We start from the raw sequence: 19,616 nt of genomic DNA, 5'->3' as shown, positions 1-19,616 counted from the left end.
AAAACACAAATTAAGTAGAATAGGAAATGTTAACGAAAATTTCCAGGCAATATTTGCTATCAAAAAACATCTGTATTTCAGCTGTTCCTTCTGCCTACAAGGTTCTTCCCAAGGAATCCACGTCTCAAGCCCTCACTGTTCAGATATCTGAGCAAGCATCACCTCATCAAAGAACTGCTCTGTCTATACACCCCGTCCCCCAATCACTCAGTCTTGCCTTTCTCTGCTTTACTTTTCTTCATAGCACTTATCACTACTGGATATATCACATATTTATTTATTTATTGTCTTTGTTTACCATCTCCCTCCCCTGAACTATAAGTCTCAACGAGTAGAGACTCCGTTCACTGTTTTATCTCTAGTACCTAAAACAAACCTGGGCAAACAGCAGAAGATTAATACATATTAATAACATTTTGAAAATAATCTAATAACTCTAAGGTCTTAAGCACTTAATAAAATGAATGGGTTCCCATTTTTACATGTAAAAGTCATGAACTAAGGTTAAAGTGTAGAAAATAAACTAAAATTTCTAGTCTACTGTTTTTTCCTTTTTACCAACCCTGAAGATGAGGGCTCAGGTAAAAAAATAAACTATTTCCCTTAGGGCTCATGGCCTACATGTTTGTTAAATCCGATTTGCTCAGCTTGCAGTTCTGCGGAATGCACCGTCCATGATAGTCCCTTCCAATGACACCAAATTTTAACCACCACAAAGGGAGAAAACACTAAAAGGAATTTATCCAAGCTGTCTCATTCGAATGAATACTTGTGAGTTGGTGGGGAGAAGGAGCGGATATTTCTTTACATGAATTTTATTGTTATTTATACTCAAGTTAAACAACAAAAATAGGAAACATTTTGAATCAGCATATGCCCCAAAACTAAACATTAAAATGGTGGTCCCACTATTTCTGAAACCAAACATTGGCTAAAATGAACTATATGCACCTTTAAGGTGAGCAAACACAAGAAGTCTATATTTAGCAAGGAAGGTCAAATGTTTGTCAGCAAGTCTAATATCTTAGAGGAAATATTTATTTCAAAAGTAATAACTAATGCAGTCATATTAATTAATCGGTTAACAGTTACAATGATGGAAACCCTTAAAATTCGTATAAAAAACTGAAATTACAGTTAGGCTGCTTGCATATTTCACAACTATATGTTTTCCAATGATCTATTAACCTAAACTAAAAATTAAATACACATTAACTCATCAACAGTGATATAACTTCAAGGCTGAGAAAAATGCACTAATCACAAAGAATTTCAATTAAATGATACCCAGGAGTCCAGAGAGAAGAAATATTTCCTGTGGGAGAAGTTCTGATTATAAATACCTGTGTATTGGTTTAAAGACTAACATACACCTAGCTTTACCAACACTTGTGAAAAAAATTACACATTACATACTTTGTTCAAAGCCTAATATGAAAATTGTAACAAATCCTCTATTAAAAAAAAAAGTGACTACCTGAAAAAGATTCATAACATCTCATTAACAAAGCAAAAATGTTAAACTGAAAAGGTTCACCTGTTTTGGTCTTCAGTTACAAACAAAAAAGCACTGATAATTCACTATAACAGCTTCCTAAACAATTCAAAAAAAATATTGTGTCAATTGAAAAAACATCACTGAATCAATGAGCTTTTGATCATTTTATTCACAAAATATAAGCAAGACTTACATCCCTTTCTGGTGAAACTTTTCAAATAATTTTACGTGTAGGGCCTTGAGACTTACCAATTATAAAATATGTTAAAATGAAAACTTTTTTAAAGTTACAAATACAAACCAGTACTTTATACAAGAATTCTCTATAAAGTTCGTCAAAGTAAAAAATAATTTGTTTCAACTGAATATAAGGCATGTCCAGTTTATGTCATTTTGTAGAATTATTTTTGTTTTGTTGGAGACTTTTCTCTTTGCCGGTCCTGACTTTTCGTTGATTCTCCGGATTGTTCAGAGTATCTGCTAGATTTTTCCCATCGTCTCTCGGCACCATTTTGATATCTATCTTCATCGCTTCTTGAGCCTGAGTGTTTTCTATTTATTTCCCTTGACTTTGATCTATCTTTTCTTCTGAAATTTTCACTGTCTTTATTTCGGTGTGTATGCTTCTCATTTTCAGAAAAAGAATTTCTTCTCTCTCCTCTCTTCTTTTTGGGATCACCATGCTTATTTTCCAAATCTATATGCATTTCTTGGTCTCTGTCATTCGCAACTCTACTGTAGTTATTTCGTTCAGAAGGAACATCTTTGTCTGATGTGTACTTTGTTATAAGATCTCTCCAATTTGAATCTCTTGAATTTTGATCTCTGTGTTTTTCTGACCTTTCTCTCTCAGTCCTTGTTTCCTGGTGCCCATGTTCTTGTCTTCTTTCTTTTTGTTTCCTATCATTTGTTTGCTGGTTTCTGATCAATTTATCTACCTCTTTACTTCTGGTCTTCCCATGTCTCTTCTTTCTTACATCATTAGCTGCATGTGTAAAATAAAAGACAGTTAGCTTTCATTTCAACCTTAATTTCATAATTATAACAATCACATTTACTGATACAGTGTAGGTTTACTAACTCAAATAAACTAGGTGCAAAGCCAAATTGACTGAATAGAAAGTCTGATGACACAGAGTCTTACCAAATGCTTAATTTAATTTAATTTTATTTTTTGAGACAGTTTTGCTCTTGTTGTCCAGGCTGGAGTGCAGTGGCGCAATCTTGGCTCATCGCAACCTCCGCCTCCTGGGTTCAAGTGATTCTCCTGCCTCAGCCTCCCGAATAGCTGAGATTACAGGCATCTGCCACCATGTCTGGCTAATTTTTCTATTTTTAGTAGAGACAGGGTTTCTCCCTGTTGGTCAGGCTGGTCTCGAACTCCCGACCTCACGTGATCTGCCCGCCTCGGCGTTTTAAGAATATACAACATTTCAGGCCAGGTGCAGTGGCTCATGCCTATAATCCCAGCACTTTGGGAAGCAGAGGGGGTGGGGGACAGATTGCTTGAGCCCAGAAGTTGGAGACCAGCCTGGGTAACGTAGTGAAACCCCTTCTCTACAAAAAATTCAAAAATTAGCCAGCTGTGGTGGCGTGAGCCTGTAGTCTCAGCTGCTCAGGAGCCTGAGTGGGAGGATCAATTGAGCCTGGGAGGCAGAGGTTGCAGTACGCCAAGAATGCACCACTACACTCCAGCCTGGGTAACAAAGTGGGACTCTGTCCAAAAAAAAAAAAAAAAAAAGGGAAGCGGGGGAGGGAGGAAGGGGAATATATAATATCCCAACATTAGTTACCAAAGTACTGTTTTGATCTTTAGATTTAAGACAGTAAACAGAAATTTTATAGCAAATGTAAAAATTTTAGAAAGCGACTCAAATGGTACATTTCTACTTAACAAATTGAACCCAAAAGCTAAAATTCCAGCCCACAGAGTGTTATTCATAGGAATATTATGTCAGATCAAAATACAATGATCACCCAAACTAGCATTCACTTCCTAAACATAGGAGGAGTAGAACTGGGTTTGCTTAACAGCATGAACATGTATTTCTCAATGAAAGGCCTCTTCCTGCAAAAACAATAGTTCTCCCCTCTGTTACTATCAGAGAGGCACTAACTGCACCAATAAGAGCAGATATGTTAAGATGTACAGTCATAGGCTTTATTAGAGCCACAAAGGCTTAGTTTCTGGATAAACTCTTCTGAAAAGACCTCAAACAATTTGATTTTGCTGATATAATCACAACTATAAATACAAAATGGTCATACTGAAATAACCAATTTAAGCAAGAAAACAAATTTAATCAGTTTATCTGTTATTTAATTTGGGTGCATAAATCAAAGATGCTAAGATAACAAAAATTTCTGTCAAATTCATACATAGGCAAGAAAGAGAAAATATGATAGAAAAGTGCCTCTTGTCACCCTAACTCTACCTAAATCTCACCGTACCAGCCTCTATTTCTTCTGCTAAATGCATATCTTTGGCACACGGTACAGTCAGTTGGCTTGCCACTAAGGACCTATTTCTCTGGTTCCTATCAAACAGCTCAGCTGAGCTGCAGCTACCCAAGCAGAAACCATCTGGCTCTGTGCTAAACCAGCGTCCCCCTGATCCTACTGTACACCACTGTCAGGCTTTACTGATATTAAAACCCAGCCATATAACAACAGGCAATCTCTTCTCCCTTTGCTATGTTTGCATTACAGTTTCCTAATTTTGGGGCAGTCCATACTGCTTTTATGCTATTTAATATTTTATTAATAAAACAAAGTTCTCTACTGAAATTGTATGAGAAGGCAAATTAATTTTGAATCAGCAAGCTCCCTTATTGCAGCAATTCATGCTGTGTTGTCATCTGTTCTCAAAATGGACACCATGAAATAACAAATTCTGTAGAATATAAAAATGGCGAATGTTAAATGAACAATGTTTGTACACTTCAATTCATGAATAAAAGTTCCTGTAAGCAAACAATCTTTCTCTGATAATATAAAAAACAGCCCCACAATTCTGGATGTCACACAGTATGTAAAACACTTTGAAACATAACAAGCTATGGAACAAAGGTGTAAAGATTAGCCTTTCAATTTAAGGCTACAGAGGAAAGTACTGATGCCATATTTGATGAAATATTGCATCCAAACAAAACAAAATGAGAAATGACATGCATGTAGGACAAGCAGACAATCCCTTATTTGGACCAAGATACTGTAATGAAAGAAAGCAGAGCTGACCTTGGGTAAAACAACACAGATCTTTTCAGAAACTGTGAACCAGATCAAACTTTGAAAACATCTTTTACTACAGCCTTTCCACTTCTAGGTTGGATAGAGAAGACTGTGGAAAACCTGTGCTCCTGCTGAAAATAACTAGAAATGCCAGATACAATTTTAAAATGTTGCATTGAAAAACGATGAAAAGCACACAGAAATCAAGTTGAAGGAACTCCTAATTGCCAAAGCTAAGATGATTTGAAGAAAATAAATGACAGTATTGGACTTTAACCCACAGGATAAGATAAATAACTATGAGTCTATATTGATATATACAGTTGACTAAATAAATAAATGAGGGAAGAGGGACAACACTTTCTTACAGAAGAAATTCAATTACTAGATGTAGAAGAAAACAAACAAATAAAAAATCACCATTAGGAAAACACCATAGTAAAAATAAGCGTTGCAGACAAGATCCAAAGATGGATGTTAAAATTAGTGAGTAAAAGCTGGAGGAAAAAGAGATTTGCATAGTATCAAGTTATCTCCCTACAAGATATTTTCACAGAGAAAAATAGTTTCCCTGAAGACATCCAGTGGACACCACCTTACTCAAGTGATCAAGGTTGTCACCTAAAATAAAATTATGAACCTCTTGATAAGATGCACTAAGAACAACACATTGTTTCTAATGTACTCTTGCCAAAAATGTCTAATCTCATTCTAATAATGAGAAAACATCAGATGAAACTCCATACTGAGGGACAGTTTACAAAATAAGTGACCAGAGGACTTCAAAAGTGTTAAGGCTATTAAGAACAAGGAAAGCCCGAGAGGAACTATCATAGAATGCAGAAAACTGAGAATACAATTAAATGCTAGCAGAATCCTGATATAAGAAAAACGACATTAGTGGTAAAACTGGTTTTCAAATCACATCTGTAGTCTAGTCAATAATGCTGTTCCAATGCTAATTTCCTAGTTTGATAAATGAACCAGGGTTATGTAAGATGCTACCATTAGGGGAAGTTGGATGAAGAGTATATGGAAATTCTCTGTACCGTTTTTGCAATTTCCTAAGTCTAAAATTAGCTCAAAATAAAAGGTTACAGTTACAAAGTAAAAAATATAAAGGCATCAGAGAGCTAGTGGAAAAACAAGGACCACAGGGGCCAAGATGCAGGAGAAAGCAGAAACATTGAGAAGTAAGCGATGTTCTACAGCCACTTTCTCCCTGGGAGCATCTGCTGATTCAGTGATGCTACTGAGGGACAGAAGACACCACAGGTCTGGTAGCCTTGCAGGGCTAGAGAGACAAGAATGGGACTGGTTATTTGCAATACATATATGTACAAAAGATATCATATCTGGAATATGTAAAGAAAACCTACAAATCAACAGAGAAAACAACTTAATTAAAAAAAATTGGTAAAATACTTGAACAGCCACTTGACAACAAAAATCCAAATGGCCAATAATGTATAAAATGGCATTTAACTTCCTTAGTTGAAATGCAAATTAAAACTAAAACCACAATGCAGTACCATTACACATCCACCAGAATGGCTGAAATGAAAAAGACGGTCAATTTGAAGTATTAATGAGAATGGGAGCTACTGAAACTCTCATACATGGCCGGTGGGTGTGCAAATTGGAATAACCACTTGAAAAACTGACAGTATTCACTAAAGCTAAATATATGCACATCTTACGACACAGCGACTCCACCTATAGGTACATATCCAGTAGAAATGTGAATAAATAAATAAGGTCATCAAAAGATAATGTACAAGAATATACATGGAAATATCACTTGTAAATCTAAAGTCTGTTGAGCAAAAATGATAAATATATATTGTGGTATATTCATATAGTAGGAAACTACACAGCAATATTACTGAATTAACTATAACTAAATGCAGTAATGCACCTAAATCTCACAAACATAATGGTAAAAAAATAAGCCAGACATAAAAAGGAGTCCATAATACATAATGCTAAAGGTAAAAACAGGCAAAATTAATTTATGAAATTACACATCAGAATAGTAGCTGCCGTGAGGATGGAAGGAGTAGTAACTGGGAGAGGAAACACACAGAACTTCTGGGGTACCAGTATATCTTGATCTGTGTACTAGCTATGAGGATGTGTTCCCTTTATAAAAATTCATATAGCATCTGAGATCCACATTGAATGTATATGTCAATTACAAACAGCTTTAATATTAAAAGTAAAAAACTAAAATTTATTTAAAATAAAAACATCAGGATAGCTCCTATAAACTAGATTACAAACATTATGAATGGATGGTTCATATCAGTCATCACTCAAATAAGTATTTGAGAATGAAATATTTTCATTTCTATGATGAGGATGTCAAAAGGTAATCCCAGCATTATAAATGTTGTACTACAGACTGCAAGAATGATAGATGGGACCATTTGTATTAATTGTGGCTTTTAAACAACTGATCTCTAAAACAAATAAGCAATCAAATTATTTTCTTCCTTCATATAGATCAGCAATATATTTATTAGAAAAGAGCAAGCCAAATTACAAATGAGCTTCAATACCTGAGGCAGAGCTATGACTACTGATGGATGAAGAGTCGCTCTCTTCACTGGAAGACTCTGAACTGCTATCACTGCTGTCAGAATCAGAGTCAGATGAGTCAGACTCTGAAGAGGAGGACGCTGAAGAGGAAGAGGATGGGGAGGATTTATTTTGCTCAACATCTGGTTTCTGTGCCACGATGACCTTCGGTGTATTTTTGAGATGCTCACGCAGTTCATCCCTAATTTAAAATATAATCTGTTAGATTCTATTTCAAAGACAATTATGAGATAATTTTATAATCTGAACATAAATTCTGAGAATAATCCTTACGTTAAACCTCCAAGACCTATAGAAGTAAAGAAGTTGATGGCAAACCGAGTGTTTCTTGGATTATCTCGGGGTAATAATCCTTCAAAGAATGGCTGTAGAGTTCTAAAAAGGAAAAAAATAAACAAAAGAGAACACATTGCTTAAAAAGGCAAAATCCTTAGTCATTTTTCAGATTTTTCATATATTAAATTACTAAATGAAATACAACCAAGTAACTAGTTGATGTCATTTATTAGGTTAGGCTACGTGCTATCTAAATGAAATGAGTAGGGTCAAGCGATATGTACCAAATTCAATTTCTATCATTATACAATGTAGGAGGTTTTTAAAAAACTTTTTTTACACACACACATAAAGATAAATATATACACATATATACACGTGTGAATATATATAGTGTGTATATATATATACACACATTGTATATATAGTGAGTATATGTACAAAAAATTTTAAAAACCTCTGTTGTATGTACACGTACACACACATACATAGAACTGTGCCAAGTACTGGGGGAGAGGTGGAAGTCGTCAACAAAAGGGAGAAATCAAGGATGAAGACCATATAATTACAATATATATGGAGTGAGACAACCAGAAAGACACTAACAATACAAGGTAGTTTTGGACATTTGGTTTTCAGCACCACACTTAGTGACTACTCAGTGGAGTCAGAAAAAACTTTCTCACAGAAAAAGGTAAAATATAAGAAGAATGATTAAGAGTTTGCCAGATAGATCAAGAAGACAGGAAAATGCCAGCAGTGGAAACTGAGGTAAGGAAGCATGAAAGAGCCAGATGTGTTTAACAAGCTTGGCAGTGTTGGTATGGCTGGAGTGCAGCTTGCTGAAGAGAGAGAAGATGAGCCTGGTCAAGCAGACAGGGACCAAATAAGTAAGTATGTGAAGCCAACAGAAGTGGATGGAATAGTCCAGAGATAGTGTGTGGAACCGAGGAACACTGAAGGGGCAGGCTGAGGAGGAGACTGAGAGAGGGGGTGAGAAGAAAGCGTGGAGCCACAGTGAGTAGGTGGTCAACTGCATAAGTAAGGCAGAGAAGTGAAGAGGCATGCAGCCTGAGAAAGACAACCAAATATGGCAGGTGGTCACTGAGAAATCTGAAAGGATGATTTCAGTAGTGTCAATGGAGTAGAAGTCAATCTAAGTGGCAATCTGAATAAATAGGAAATAAGAAAGGTGAGAGAGGATTACATAATAGTCCTGAAATAAGGCTCTAGTTCCATGTAATAATTCGAACAATTATTAATAGATGAAATATATACTCAAAACTGTCCACTGATAATATTAGTTATCATTCTAAGGCTTAAAATTAGGGTAAAAAGAAAATAAAATTATAAATATCACTGGAGAATTCAAGTGAGCATACAAAAATCATTCTGTATTTTCTAAGAAAATTTAAAAAGGCATTAATTTGAACTGCACTTAAACCAAAAACCACCACTAAAAGTTGCATGTTGTCCTGTGTGACATAACATGAGATTCATAGTGATTAATGGATGAAGATTGTCTCAGGCTGCTTAGCTCGTTTTTCAATCTCGGATGGGCTTATGTCTGCTACAATGGGAGAAAACCAGAGGTCAATAAGAATAAAAAGTGCTTAACGGCAAACTTACTCATCCTTTAATCTTGCATTAAGTTTAGGAAGACCCATGTATTCACACAGTTCCTGGAAAAATATTTTGACAAAAATTCTACTGGATGATGTGGTGGTTTCTTCACTCAGTTTTATACATTCAAGAACCTGAAAATTAAAATCAAAAAAGACAAGTATATTTTAATTTATAAAACACAGGACAGAGTGACCAATATTTGTAGGTTTAAGTGTTTCTCAAAATTACTATTTATTCTCATCTTCAACCAGAGTTATCTCTGAATATCTCCCCTTATGCTGACATAAAGTTTAAAACTACTTCTCTATACTAACTTTCAAACTGTTAAGATACTACAGAAATAGATTTCATTCTCTGTTTTGAGTAATGTGCTTTTTATAGCAGGGAAGATATCCTCTCTTGAGTATATAATGGTAAAGATTACTAGCTCCTAAACCTTATTCATCAAAATGTGGTGTATATGAGGGTTTGGGGCAAAATGCCACTTAGCACATTAGGCTACAATTTTGTTTAGCACATATAATATATGATAAAAAAAAAAAAGAAAGTATAATGGTTTATTCTGAATATTAAGACTTTAATTGCTTTAAGCAATTTAAAAATTGAAATGACTAAAGAAATATTTTTAGGGCAAATAAAAATAAAAGTAACCTCTAGTTTTTATGGGTTATGTGTTTGGGGGACCCATTAGTTAGTTAATTGTTTAAAATTCTTCATTTTCTCAAAGAGGGGAAAAAACGAAGTCAAAAATTATTACAATTAGTCTCCTAGGTTAGATTACAAATGCCTATTAATGTAGCTGGACATACTTGGTACTTAAAGTACTATAAAAATCTAACCAATGTTTGTAAGTTTGAGATATTGCCTCATTCTACCATTAGCAGGATGGCATTCTACAAGATAATCCTGTTCTTTCCTCCTGGATGTAATTTCTCTTCTCTTTTCTTCTCTTTCTCTTCTCTCTTTCTTTCTTTCAATTCCTTTAGCAATTTTGCTTTTCTTAGAATCTAAGACTTTTTATTTTGTATCATTGCTATGGGCATATCTTACCTCTGGTCTTATACCGTAAGCCTCTTGAAAGGAGGGGCCATGAATAATTCACTTTGAATACCCAGCACCTCTCTCAATGACTCAGTATGTAAGTGGTGGCTAACTAACACTGGTTGACTAACAGCTGTAAAATAAATGCCAGCTTAATGAACGCATTTCAAATTTCAATCCAGTGCACATTTCCCCATCAAGAATGTATCTTTCTTTGTTCTATGACTATAGGATATCCTCTCTATAGCTTACCCAACTTCAGTGTCTGCTAAAAAGAACACATCCTTCTAGAACAGTCATTTTTCTTAAATCCAACAAGAGGACCCATGGAGAGTTATTTCCTCAGGAATCAAGGGAGAGTAATTCAGAGACACATTTACCACCAAAATAGTGGCATATGTGGATGTGAGTGTGCATGCATGTCTGTGTACACAGAGAAGACGAAAAGCTGCAGTATTTTTCCTGAAGACACTCTTAGCCATCACTATTGAAACACTGGCATGTTTGGACTGTTAATACAAAGATAGTATTTCTTGTATATTATTTACCTAGCTTTCTGATTCCTTATTACATGACGATTATCTCAAAGACAGCAGTTCTACACATTTCATTTTAAAGCACATTTCATAATAGGATAAATATGGCTAGCTTATACCAAAATCTATTTGAGAACAGGGAATTAGGAAGGAAGTATAAATATTGACCCATGTACTTACACTCCATGGAAGTGAATCAGTGTATAAAAGGTGAGCAAACATCTTAGCAACATTTCTCAATTTGTTTGTTTCCAAGCGATGGATGGTATCATACTGTTCTTTGAATATACTTTCAAAGGATTCCATGTACTCTTTCTTTAGCATGCAAAATCGCTAATAAATAAAAAATCAGTACCATTAAAAATTGAATGTTAATACAATTATGAGCATATTAAATCCTAAATTTACTGAATCAAAACTTAATAAATATGTTTTATATTTTCAAAGAGCATATATCACTAAATCCTTCTGTGCCATATGATGCTCAAAAAAGAAGTTAATATATATGGTTTCTAATTACCTGAGATTTACGTGTTAAAACAAAATCATACATGTAGCTGATCACATGTGGGTAGGGCTTAAAGAAATATTTTAGATCATGCTTTAATTGTGCTGCCTGAACATGTACTTGACTTTAGACATGGCTTTGAGATTTTGAAAAGGCAGCATTTACTTGTCGTCTATTGGAAAATTATTACAAATCATGGAAAATTCCAAAAAGCTCTGGAAAAGTGATATGCAAAGTTAAAGCACTGCAAAAATGAAGTAGAAAAAGAGGAAGGTGAAGAGAGTGGGAAACCTGAGGAAGGAGAGAATAATATGCTTTTAGCAAAAATGGTAATATGTTGTTATATGAGACCAGACCATAAAGCAGAAATCATTAATTTACAATATTCGTTTTAAGAATTCCCTCAGTAGAGGCTGGAACTCACCCCAGCTAATAAGCCAAAAAATTTTTCATATGTCCTCTGTTGGGCACAGCAATCAAGTATCATGTTGCAGAGTTCTTTCTATTTGGGAAAAAAAAATACATTAATGATTCAAAACACAAAGCAACTAAATATTGTATAATTTACCAGTATGATAGTGACTGCCTGCATTTTTAAATAAGGGTTTAAAACAGTTTAAAAATTTTATAAATAAAATAAAAACCTCAATCTATGTTAAACTCATAATTTTTTAAAGGCTTGGGTCTGCCTGACAGCTTCCACAGTCACTTATGCTAATTACATTAATTATAAAATTCTAAATTCATGATAAGTATGAACCACATCAAGAAAACCTAGTATAGGAAACAGACATATGAGGGAGAGATTTAATACACTGCATTCTTAAAGGATTCTATGCAGACTTCTTTTAAATATAGACTCACCAACACAACATCTAACAATTCAGTTACATATGTCCCAAGGATACGAACTCAATTGCTAAGGAATATATTTAGTATGGAAAAGGCAGATCATTATTAGTCTTTACAGAGGCATAAGTGGGTACAACTTCAACGTTAACATAACGTTAACGTTGATAAAGAAACATCAAAAAACACCTCTGTGGATGAATTTTCTCACCTCAAAATAAATGTTATTCATATAGACCTACCTATATGGATCTATACAAATAAAAGGAATCATTCCATAACTGCTAGTATATTGTTCCAATTAGCTATTCAAGTGCCATGTAAACCTCTCTGAAAATTGTTAAGCTAATGAATAAATGCCCAGTCAAGAAATACTATCATCACAGATGATTTCTACTTAACAAATTAGTTTTTTAATTAATATATTAATTCCTGAAATAATTCAAATGAAATATGTATTGATTATAGCAATGTCATAGACGAAAAAACTCAAGCAACATAAGGTGAATAGAGACAAAATGAAAAAAGGTGTTAATTCATCTACGATCAGTGTAATCTTTTCTATAAAGATTTACCAGAAACTTAAAATAATTTTCCAAATAGAGTAACTGTAATATACTTGCTTTGTGCAAACAGAAAGCAAGCATATAAAAACGTGTTGCTTTTTAATTTTTACCTTTAGATTTTCAATGAACAATTTTGACATTTTGTCATATTTACTGACACAGGATACAACCTAACTAAAAATAGTAAATATTTTAAAAAATTATATAATTAAGTATTTACTGCATATGTTAACAGTATTGTCAGAGACTCCAGAGGAGGACTTAGAGCAAGAAGTAGGAAGGGAACCTTGGAGAAGCACAGAACAGATACTCCAGAATTATGCTGTTCAACATGGTAGCCGCTAGCCATTATGGCTAGTGGCTATTTAAATTTAAATTATGTTAAATTATACATAAAATTAAAATTTTAGTTCTTCAGCCACATTACTAGTCATATTTCAAGTACTCAAAAGCCACATGTGACTAGTGACTACTGTACTAGAAAGTACAGAATATAAATACTTCCATCAGTACAGGAAGTTGTACTGGACAGCACTGCTTTAGATACTGATACTCAAAGAACAATCTACTCAAAGCTCAAAGGCCTCACTTTACAACATAGGGCTGGCTACTTTCAGATGCCATTATATTGTGCTATATATATATATATAAATATATATAAAAATAAAGATAAGTCTCAAGTTTTCTCAAGTTATCTCAACTAAATGTTTATAAATGTGTAAGTTCTGAAAAGGGGTACTGTATCAAAATTTCATGAAGTACTAAAAACTAAAAAAAAAAGGCTTTTCTAAATTCTACCAAATTATGTTAACTTCATATATGAAAATTCACTTTCAACTTTTTTTTTACCAACATTACATTTTATAATATAACAGTTACCATAAAACATGGTAATATGCTGATAGCACTGCTATGCACTACTTGCAAAACAAATTACCTTCTTCCCTAGACTAAACGCAATTATAAGAGTTATTCCCTCTAGCTTATAATAATTAAATATTTTAACATTTTAATTAAGTATTACAGCAATTTTAGGAGTCTTTTGAGTACATGAAAATAAATGCACTAAGATACGTTTCCAAATATTATCAAAATATACTGAGGTTATTTCTGGAATAACTATCTTCTCAATGAATATTAATACAATTTATAATGGCTTAATTATCTTCCTCAAATAACATGACAAGATCATACAGTAATTTCAGTTACAATTATAATTTTAAAGGTTTTAATGTATTAATTTATTTCCTTCCAATGATGGCATATCAAGCGTGGCCAGTGTACAAACAAGCACACTATTACTAATATACCAATAACAAAACTTTGAAAGGGAAAAAAAGGAATCTTTTACATTTAAAAAGATAATTTTTTGTCAAAATTCCATATCATTATATTTCAAGAATTAATCTATATTCTAGAACAAAGACCGGCAAACCTTTTCTATAGAGGGCCAGACAATAAATATTTTAGGCTTTAGAGTCCATATGGTCTCTGTCAAAACTACTTATTCTGCGGCTGTGGTGTGAAAACAGCCATTGACAATATATCAATGAATAAGTCTTGCTATATTCCAATAATACTTTATTCATAAAAACAGGCAGCAGGCCTCCGCAGCAGGCCTCCACCGCAGGCTGCCAACCTCTGTAACACATAAACATTTTTAAAGGCTTAGGACAAAGAATTTATATCTAACAGTAACTTAGCTCCGATAATCAAGAAGACCTAGAAGAACTAGAAACTGAACAGCCCATCAGAGCTGATACATTCACTCTGGCATCTGTGCCTGGTTTACCACATATAAAGCAAAGTGAGAAAAATACAATCACCAAAGCTTTGGCTCAGTTTCTAAGGATGTAATATCTAGATGGGAAGGAAGCAATATATATAACATACATTAGAAAAAAAAAAAACAGAAGAAAGAGCAACTTTATCTACTTAATCTGATTTTCATTATCCTTGGCATTAGGGTTCTGATACTTTGAAAAGTGAAGTATACCAAGCTGTAAGACAGTGAGTCCCATGGAGCCCAGGTGGAGCTATCTTGTGGTGTGCCTGACATATAGTATCTACTGAATATATTTTCATTAAAGGAATGAATGAATGAAGGCTGGGAGTGGTGGCTCACACCTGTAATCCCACTGCTTTGGGAGGCCGAGGCAGGTCGATCACCTGAGGTCAGGAGTTTGAGACCAGCCTGGCCAGCATGGTGAAACACCGTCTCTATTAAAAATACAAAAACTAGCTGGGTGTGGTAGAGGGTGCCTGTAATCCCAGCTACTAGGGAGGTTGAGGCAGGAGAATTGCTTGAACCTGGGAGGCAGAGGTTGCAGTGAGCCGGGATCATGCCACTGCACTCTAGACTGGGCGACAGAGTGAGACTCTGGCTAAAAAAAAAAAAGAATGAAAAAATTATATAAATTCTTCTATATCCAACTAGAGCAATGTAATATGTGCTGTGATCTTTATCATTTCTACTGCAAAGAATGCATTAGTTGCAAGCTTGTCCAACCTGTGGCCAACAGGCTGCATGCAGTCCAGGACAGCTTAGAATGAGGCCCAACACAAATTCATAAACTTTCTAAAACATTATGTTATCTTTTTGCAAAAAAAATTTTTTTTTTAGCTCATCAGCTATTTTTAGTGTTAGTGTATTTTATGTGTGGCCCAAGACAATTTTTCTTCCAATGTAGCCCAGAGAAACCAAAAGATTGGATACCCCTGCAGTGTATCCAGAAGATGGACCACATAATCCATTAAAGAACAAATTTCCTATTATATTTAAGTCAAAATTTGATGTATAAGCAACAACTCAGAAATTCTACGTAAAGTGTAGTGTTTCAGAGACTCTCTTTTTACCATATCTCATTTGAGCAGAAAATTTAATTCACTGGAGTGAGCAATATATCTGAAACACCCTAAGCTTTGTGTTATCTTAAAATGATATAAAACCTACATTAAAAAATATTTAGTACTGAGGTATTGCTTCAATCCACAAAACTTACCCATTAACAGCCTTAAGCATTTTTAAAACCAATATATACATTTCCTAATAGAAAAAGTAGTAACATACTGTTTGGCTTTCAGGAAACTCCATTTTCAGCAATTTGTGAGCACATTCTTCAAAATCTAAACTGCAGAAATGATCACAAAGGTTAAAAGCTTGCAACACAGACTGTACACTCTTATATACAAGAATCTTACTTTAAAAATGGTTTTAAATCATCTTTTTTAACTGTAATTTCATATTGTTGTACTGTGTATATAAGGAAAATATAGCTCTTAACTCTACAGAGAATGAAGTGCCAATACATAAAACATGGATGAATCCTCGAATTATGCTAAGTGAAAGAATCCCGACACAAAACACTACATATAGTATGATTCCATTTATACAAAATGTTCAGAAGTAACAAATCTATGGACACAAAAGTAGATTAAATGAGTAGAAAGCGACTGCTAATAGGCTCAGGGTTTAGTTTAGAGTAATAAAAATGTTCTGGAATTAGACAATGATGATGGTTGTACAACTTTGTAAATATAATAAAACCACCTGCACTCATGCATCGCTTAATGACACGGTTATCTAACGAGAAATGCATTCTTAGGAAATTTTTTTTTTCTTTTTTTTTTTTTTTTTGAGACAGAGTCTAGCTCTGTCCCCCAGGCTGGAGTGCAGTGGCACCATCTTGGCTCACTGCAAGCTCCGCCTCCCGGGTTCATGCCATTCTCCTGCCTCAGCCTCTCGAGTAGCTGGGACTACAGGTGCCCGCCACCAGGTCCTGCTAATTTTTTTGTATTTTTAGTAGAGACAGGGTTTCACTATGTTGGCCAGGATGGTCTCGAACTCCTGACCTCGTGATCCGCCCACCTCAGCCTCCCAAAGTGCTAGGATTACAGGCTTGAGCCACCGCGCCTGGCCAGGAAATTTTTTCATGTGAGAACATCATAGAGTGTATTTACACAAACCTAGATCGTACAACCTAATATACCTAGGCTACATGCTATGGCTGTTGCCCCTACGCTACAAACCTGTTCAGCATGTTCCTGTACTTCTGAATACTGTAGGCAACTGTTAACACAATGGTAAGTATTTATGTATCTAAACACACCTAAACATAGAAAAGGTTTAGTAAAAATATGGTATTATAATCTTATGGGACCACCATTGCCTATGTGGTCTATTGTTGACTGAAAAGTCGTTATATGGCGCATGACTGTAAATGTACACTTTAAATGGGTGAGTATCATAGCATGTGAATAAAATCTCAATCTTAAAAAAGCAAAAATAAAAATAAAAAAGAGGTATATGCACTGAATTGTATTACTCTCTCAAACCAACCAACTTCAAGCCATAACTAATCAGATAAAAGGGTTTCTATTCTATGTGATTTTCTTCATTTTAAGAAACAAAACACATGATGTGTAAGTGTCTCTCATTTCTGCAATCATGTAATGCTTATCGAATGTTTTCCCACTACAAACTCGTCACTCAAGTATGATGGTAGTAAATTCTTAAGTGTTAGCAATATCTTTTCCTTCAAGCATTGGAGGATAATAACTGTACATAAAGAATTTATTAAATGTTCTGACTTGATAATCCCATGTTACAGGACAAATCTAAGTACTCTAAATCTGGGTAATCAGGTCCAGATCTCAAAGAGTGCTTCCCAGCGCTCAAGGTTTTCAAGACATCTAGCTGTTCTGTTCTACATTTAGTTGTTAAATAAATCTAAGAAAGAAAAAGAGCAATAACTCTATTCAAAAGCTTAGATAAAACAATAGGTAGAATAGTTAACAATGAGGACAAAGAAATAAAAGCTTTTAAAAGTTAATACTTTAAAAAAAATTACAACTACCTAAAATTTTTAAGAAATACATTCTTCTTCACAAATGTATACCTAAATTGGAAACAACTGGAGGTAAAAACACCTATAGGATACTATACTGATTTAGGTTTATACATAGGATTTCAGAAGGATTTAGAGACAATCTAATTTGACTCTCATTTTTATAGATGAGAAAAATGAGACTTAGGTATTAGTATTCGAAACTTGCTCCTGGCCACATAGTCCCAGAAGTAGAACTTGAACACAGGAATATTTACACTTTCTCACCCAATATTTGATAAGAAAAGGCTGTAATTAATACTTAATTCGAAAAGTCATTTCTTGAAATGTGTATCACGTGTTTAGAGAAGCCAGGAAAAGTCCTCATTAAGACGGGAGCAAGCACAGGTCAAGTTTCTCTGCTTATATTAAAATCTCAGTGTAGAAGAGTAAATGATATATTATTCTATCATAACTCTATCTACTTTTACTAGACACTGCCAATTTCTTATATTTTTCTACACTGCTTCCAAGAGGTGAAAGGCGTACCAGGAGCTCAGCATGACGTTAGTGCTTAATCAGTACTTTTACAAGTTAGCTTGGTTCATCCTAAACACAGGGCATCCACATTTTATAAATACCACATATAAAAATAGTAAATGTGAAATAGCTTGCAAGAAAAAAACATGCTTTTACCCAGTATTCATATGAACAGAATTTAAAATATCGTCAGTATAGTTCACCTAAGAGAATCAGCAAACTCAATTTGTTAATTGTTTATTGATTCAGAAATAATGCTACTATATTTGCATTTCTGTGGAATGCCCACACCCTTACTTTTGATAACACAGCATAAAATCATCACTAAGTAATGATTATGGACTTAGTTTTGCAGTTCATCTATATTCCTCAGCTTCTATTACTTAGAGGGTTTCCTAAGCACAACAGAGTGATAATCCAGGATTATATAACAGATAATATTAAACAGTATCTAACATTAAGATTAAAATACTAAATGGTAATTGATACCTTTTAATAATAGAGCAAAACCAAAAACATTTAAAACAGATGTGACTTTTTCTTTTCCAGCTTTTTCAAAAAATGAAATTAGTACTGAGACAAAATCCTGAAATTTCTGAAAAACAGTCAAGTAGTTGATAAAGAAATGTTACTACTTTCCTTTTATCTACTAAGTGAAGTATCAGGGAGAAAGTTAGCTATATGAGTCTGTTTTTCTTGTTCTTGTTTTATTTTGAAAGTATTTAATGACTCCCTACACCAAGATAGTTTCTAGGTTGTACTAATTATAAATATTAAATGAATTAAATTTTCTTGATATTTTAGTTCTCATCTTAGGTTGCTAAACCAAATGGGTTTCAGGTTTAACACAAATTAATAGCAACTGAAGAGAGGGTAAAGAAAAAAGAAGACATTTACTGAATTACTGTCTTCTTTACATGATGCCAGATTTCAAGTTGTGTTTACAAATGGTTATGTTGATGTGTCCAATATCAAAAACTTTAAACAGGTGGGGACATGGTAGAACATTTCTCTCTCATGTTACAACTTCAATAAAATAAAATCAGACTGGAATATCGTTTAAAGGCAAGAACAAACAGGAATGCTTTATTTTTAAATAGCAAAGGCAATTGTGTAGTTTAATGTTTTATGCATATAAAAAAGGGTATTTAAGGAGCCATAACAGAAGGAAGATAAGACTACTGGTCAGATTAGTCAACAAAAACAAATATAAAAAATAAAATTTCCACATAGTTCCGTTGCCAGAACTTGGTTTTTGTTCACAAGATTTTCAAAAGTGGACGGTTTAAGATGACCTCATAGCCACCTGGCTTGATGATTACATCCTATTCCTGATTTTTAGCCTGGTATATAATAAACATAAACCTCCCCTTAAGATAATCACTGTTGATATGTTACATATTATTTCTAGAATCTGCCTATTTTTACAGTTAAGAAAATACTATAAGCACAATTCTATACAGTTACACAGTTTTTATCCCACTTAATATTACATCAAGCTGTCTGCTCACATTTAAA

General features: G+C 34.0%; 1 protein-coding gene across 4 annotated transcripts in view; it reads right to left on the bottom strand.

The window, feature by feature from the left end:
• Positions 1-793: 793 nt before the first annotated feature.
• The window catches only part of CWC22 (CWC22 spliceosome associated protein homolog), a 63,665-nt gene continuing 44,842 nt past the window's right edge, over positions 794-19,616 (bottom strand). For 3 of the 4 annotated variants that reach the window (XM_032755251.2, XM_058440590.1, XM_058440587.1), the window contains exons 14-20: positions 15,803-15,863; positions 11,742-11,819; positions 10,990-11,142; positions 9,236-9,363; positions 7,604-7,705; positions 7,291-7,511; positions 794-2,483 (exon numbers count right to left, since the gene is read on the bottom strand). In XM_032755251.2, the coding sequence (XP_032611142.1) occupies positions 1,900-2,483; positions 7,291-7,511; positions 7,604-7,705; positions 9,236-9,363; positions 10,990-11,142; positions 11,742-11,819; positions 15,803-15,863 (1,327 nt within the window). In that variant the 3' untranslated portion in view covers positions 794-1,899. Of the gene's footprint in view, positions 2,484-7,290; positions 7,512-7,603; positions 7,706-9,231; positions 9,364-10,989; positions 11,143-11,741; positions 11,820-15,802; positions 15,864-19,616 lie in introns of those variants that run through there. The other variant, XM_058440594.1, reaches the window with a different exon arrangement.

The sequence above is a fragment of the Hylobates moloch genome, unplaced genomic scaffold, assembly GCF_009828535.3.
Source record: "Hylobates moloch isolate HMO894 unplaced genomic scaffold, HMol_V3 SCAFFOLD_1, whole genome shotgun sequence".
Lineage (NCBI taxonomy): Eukaryota > Metazoa > Chordata > Mammalia > Primates > Hylobatidae > Hylobates > Hylobates moloch.
The sequence above is the reverse complement of the archived record's forward strand: the minus strand, read 5'-3'. Positions and strand labels throughout refer to the sequence as shown.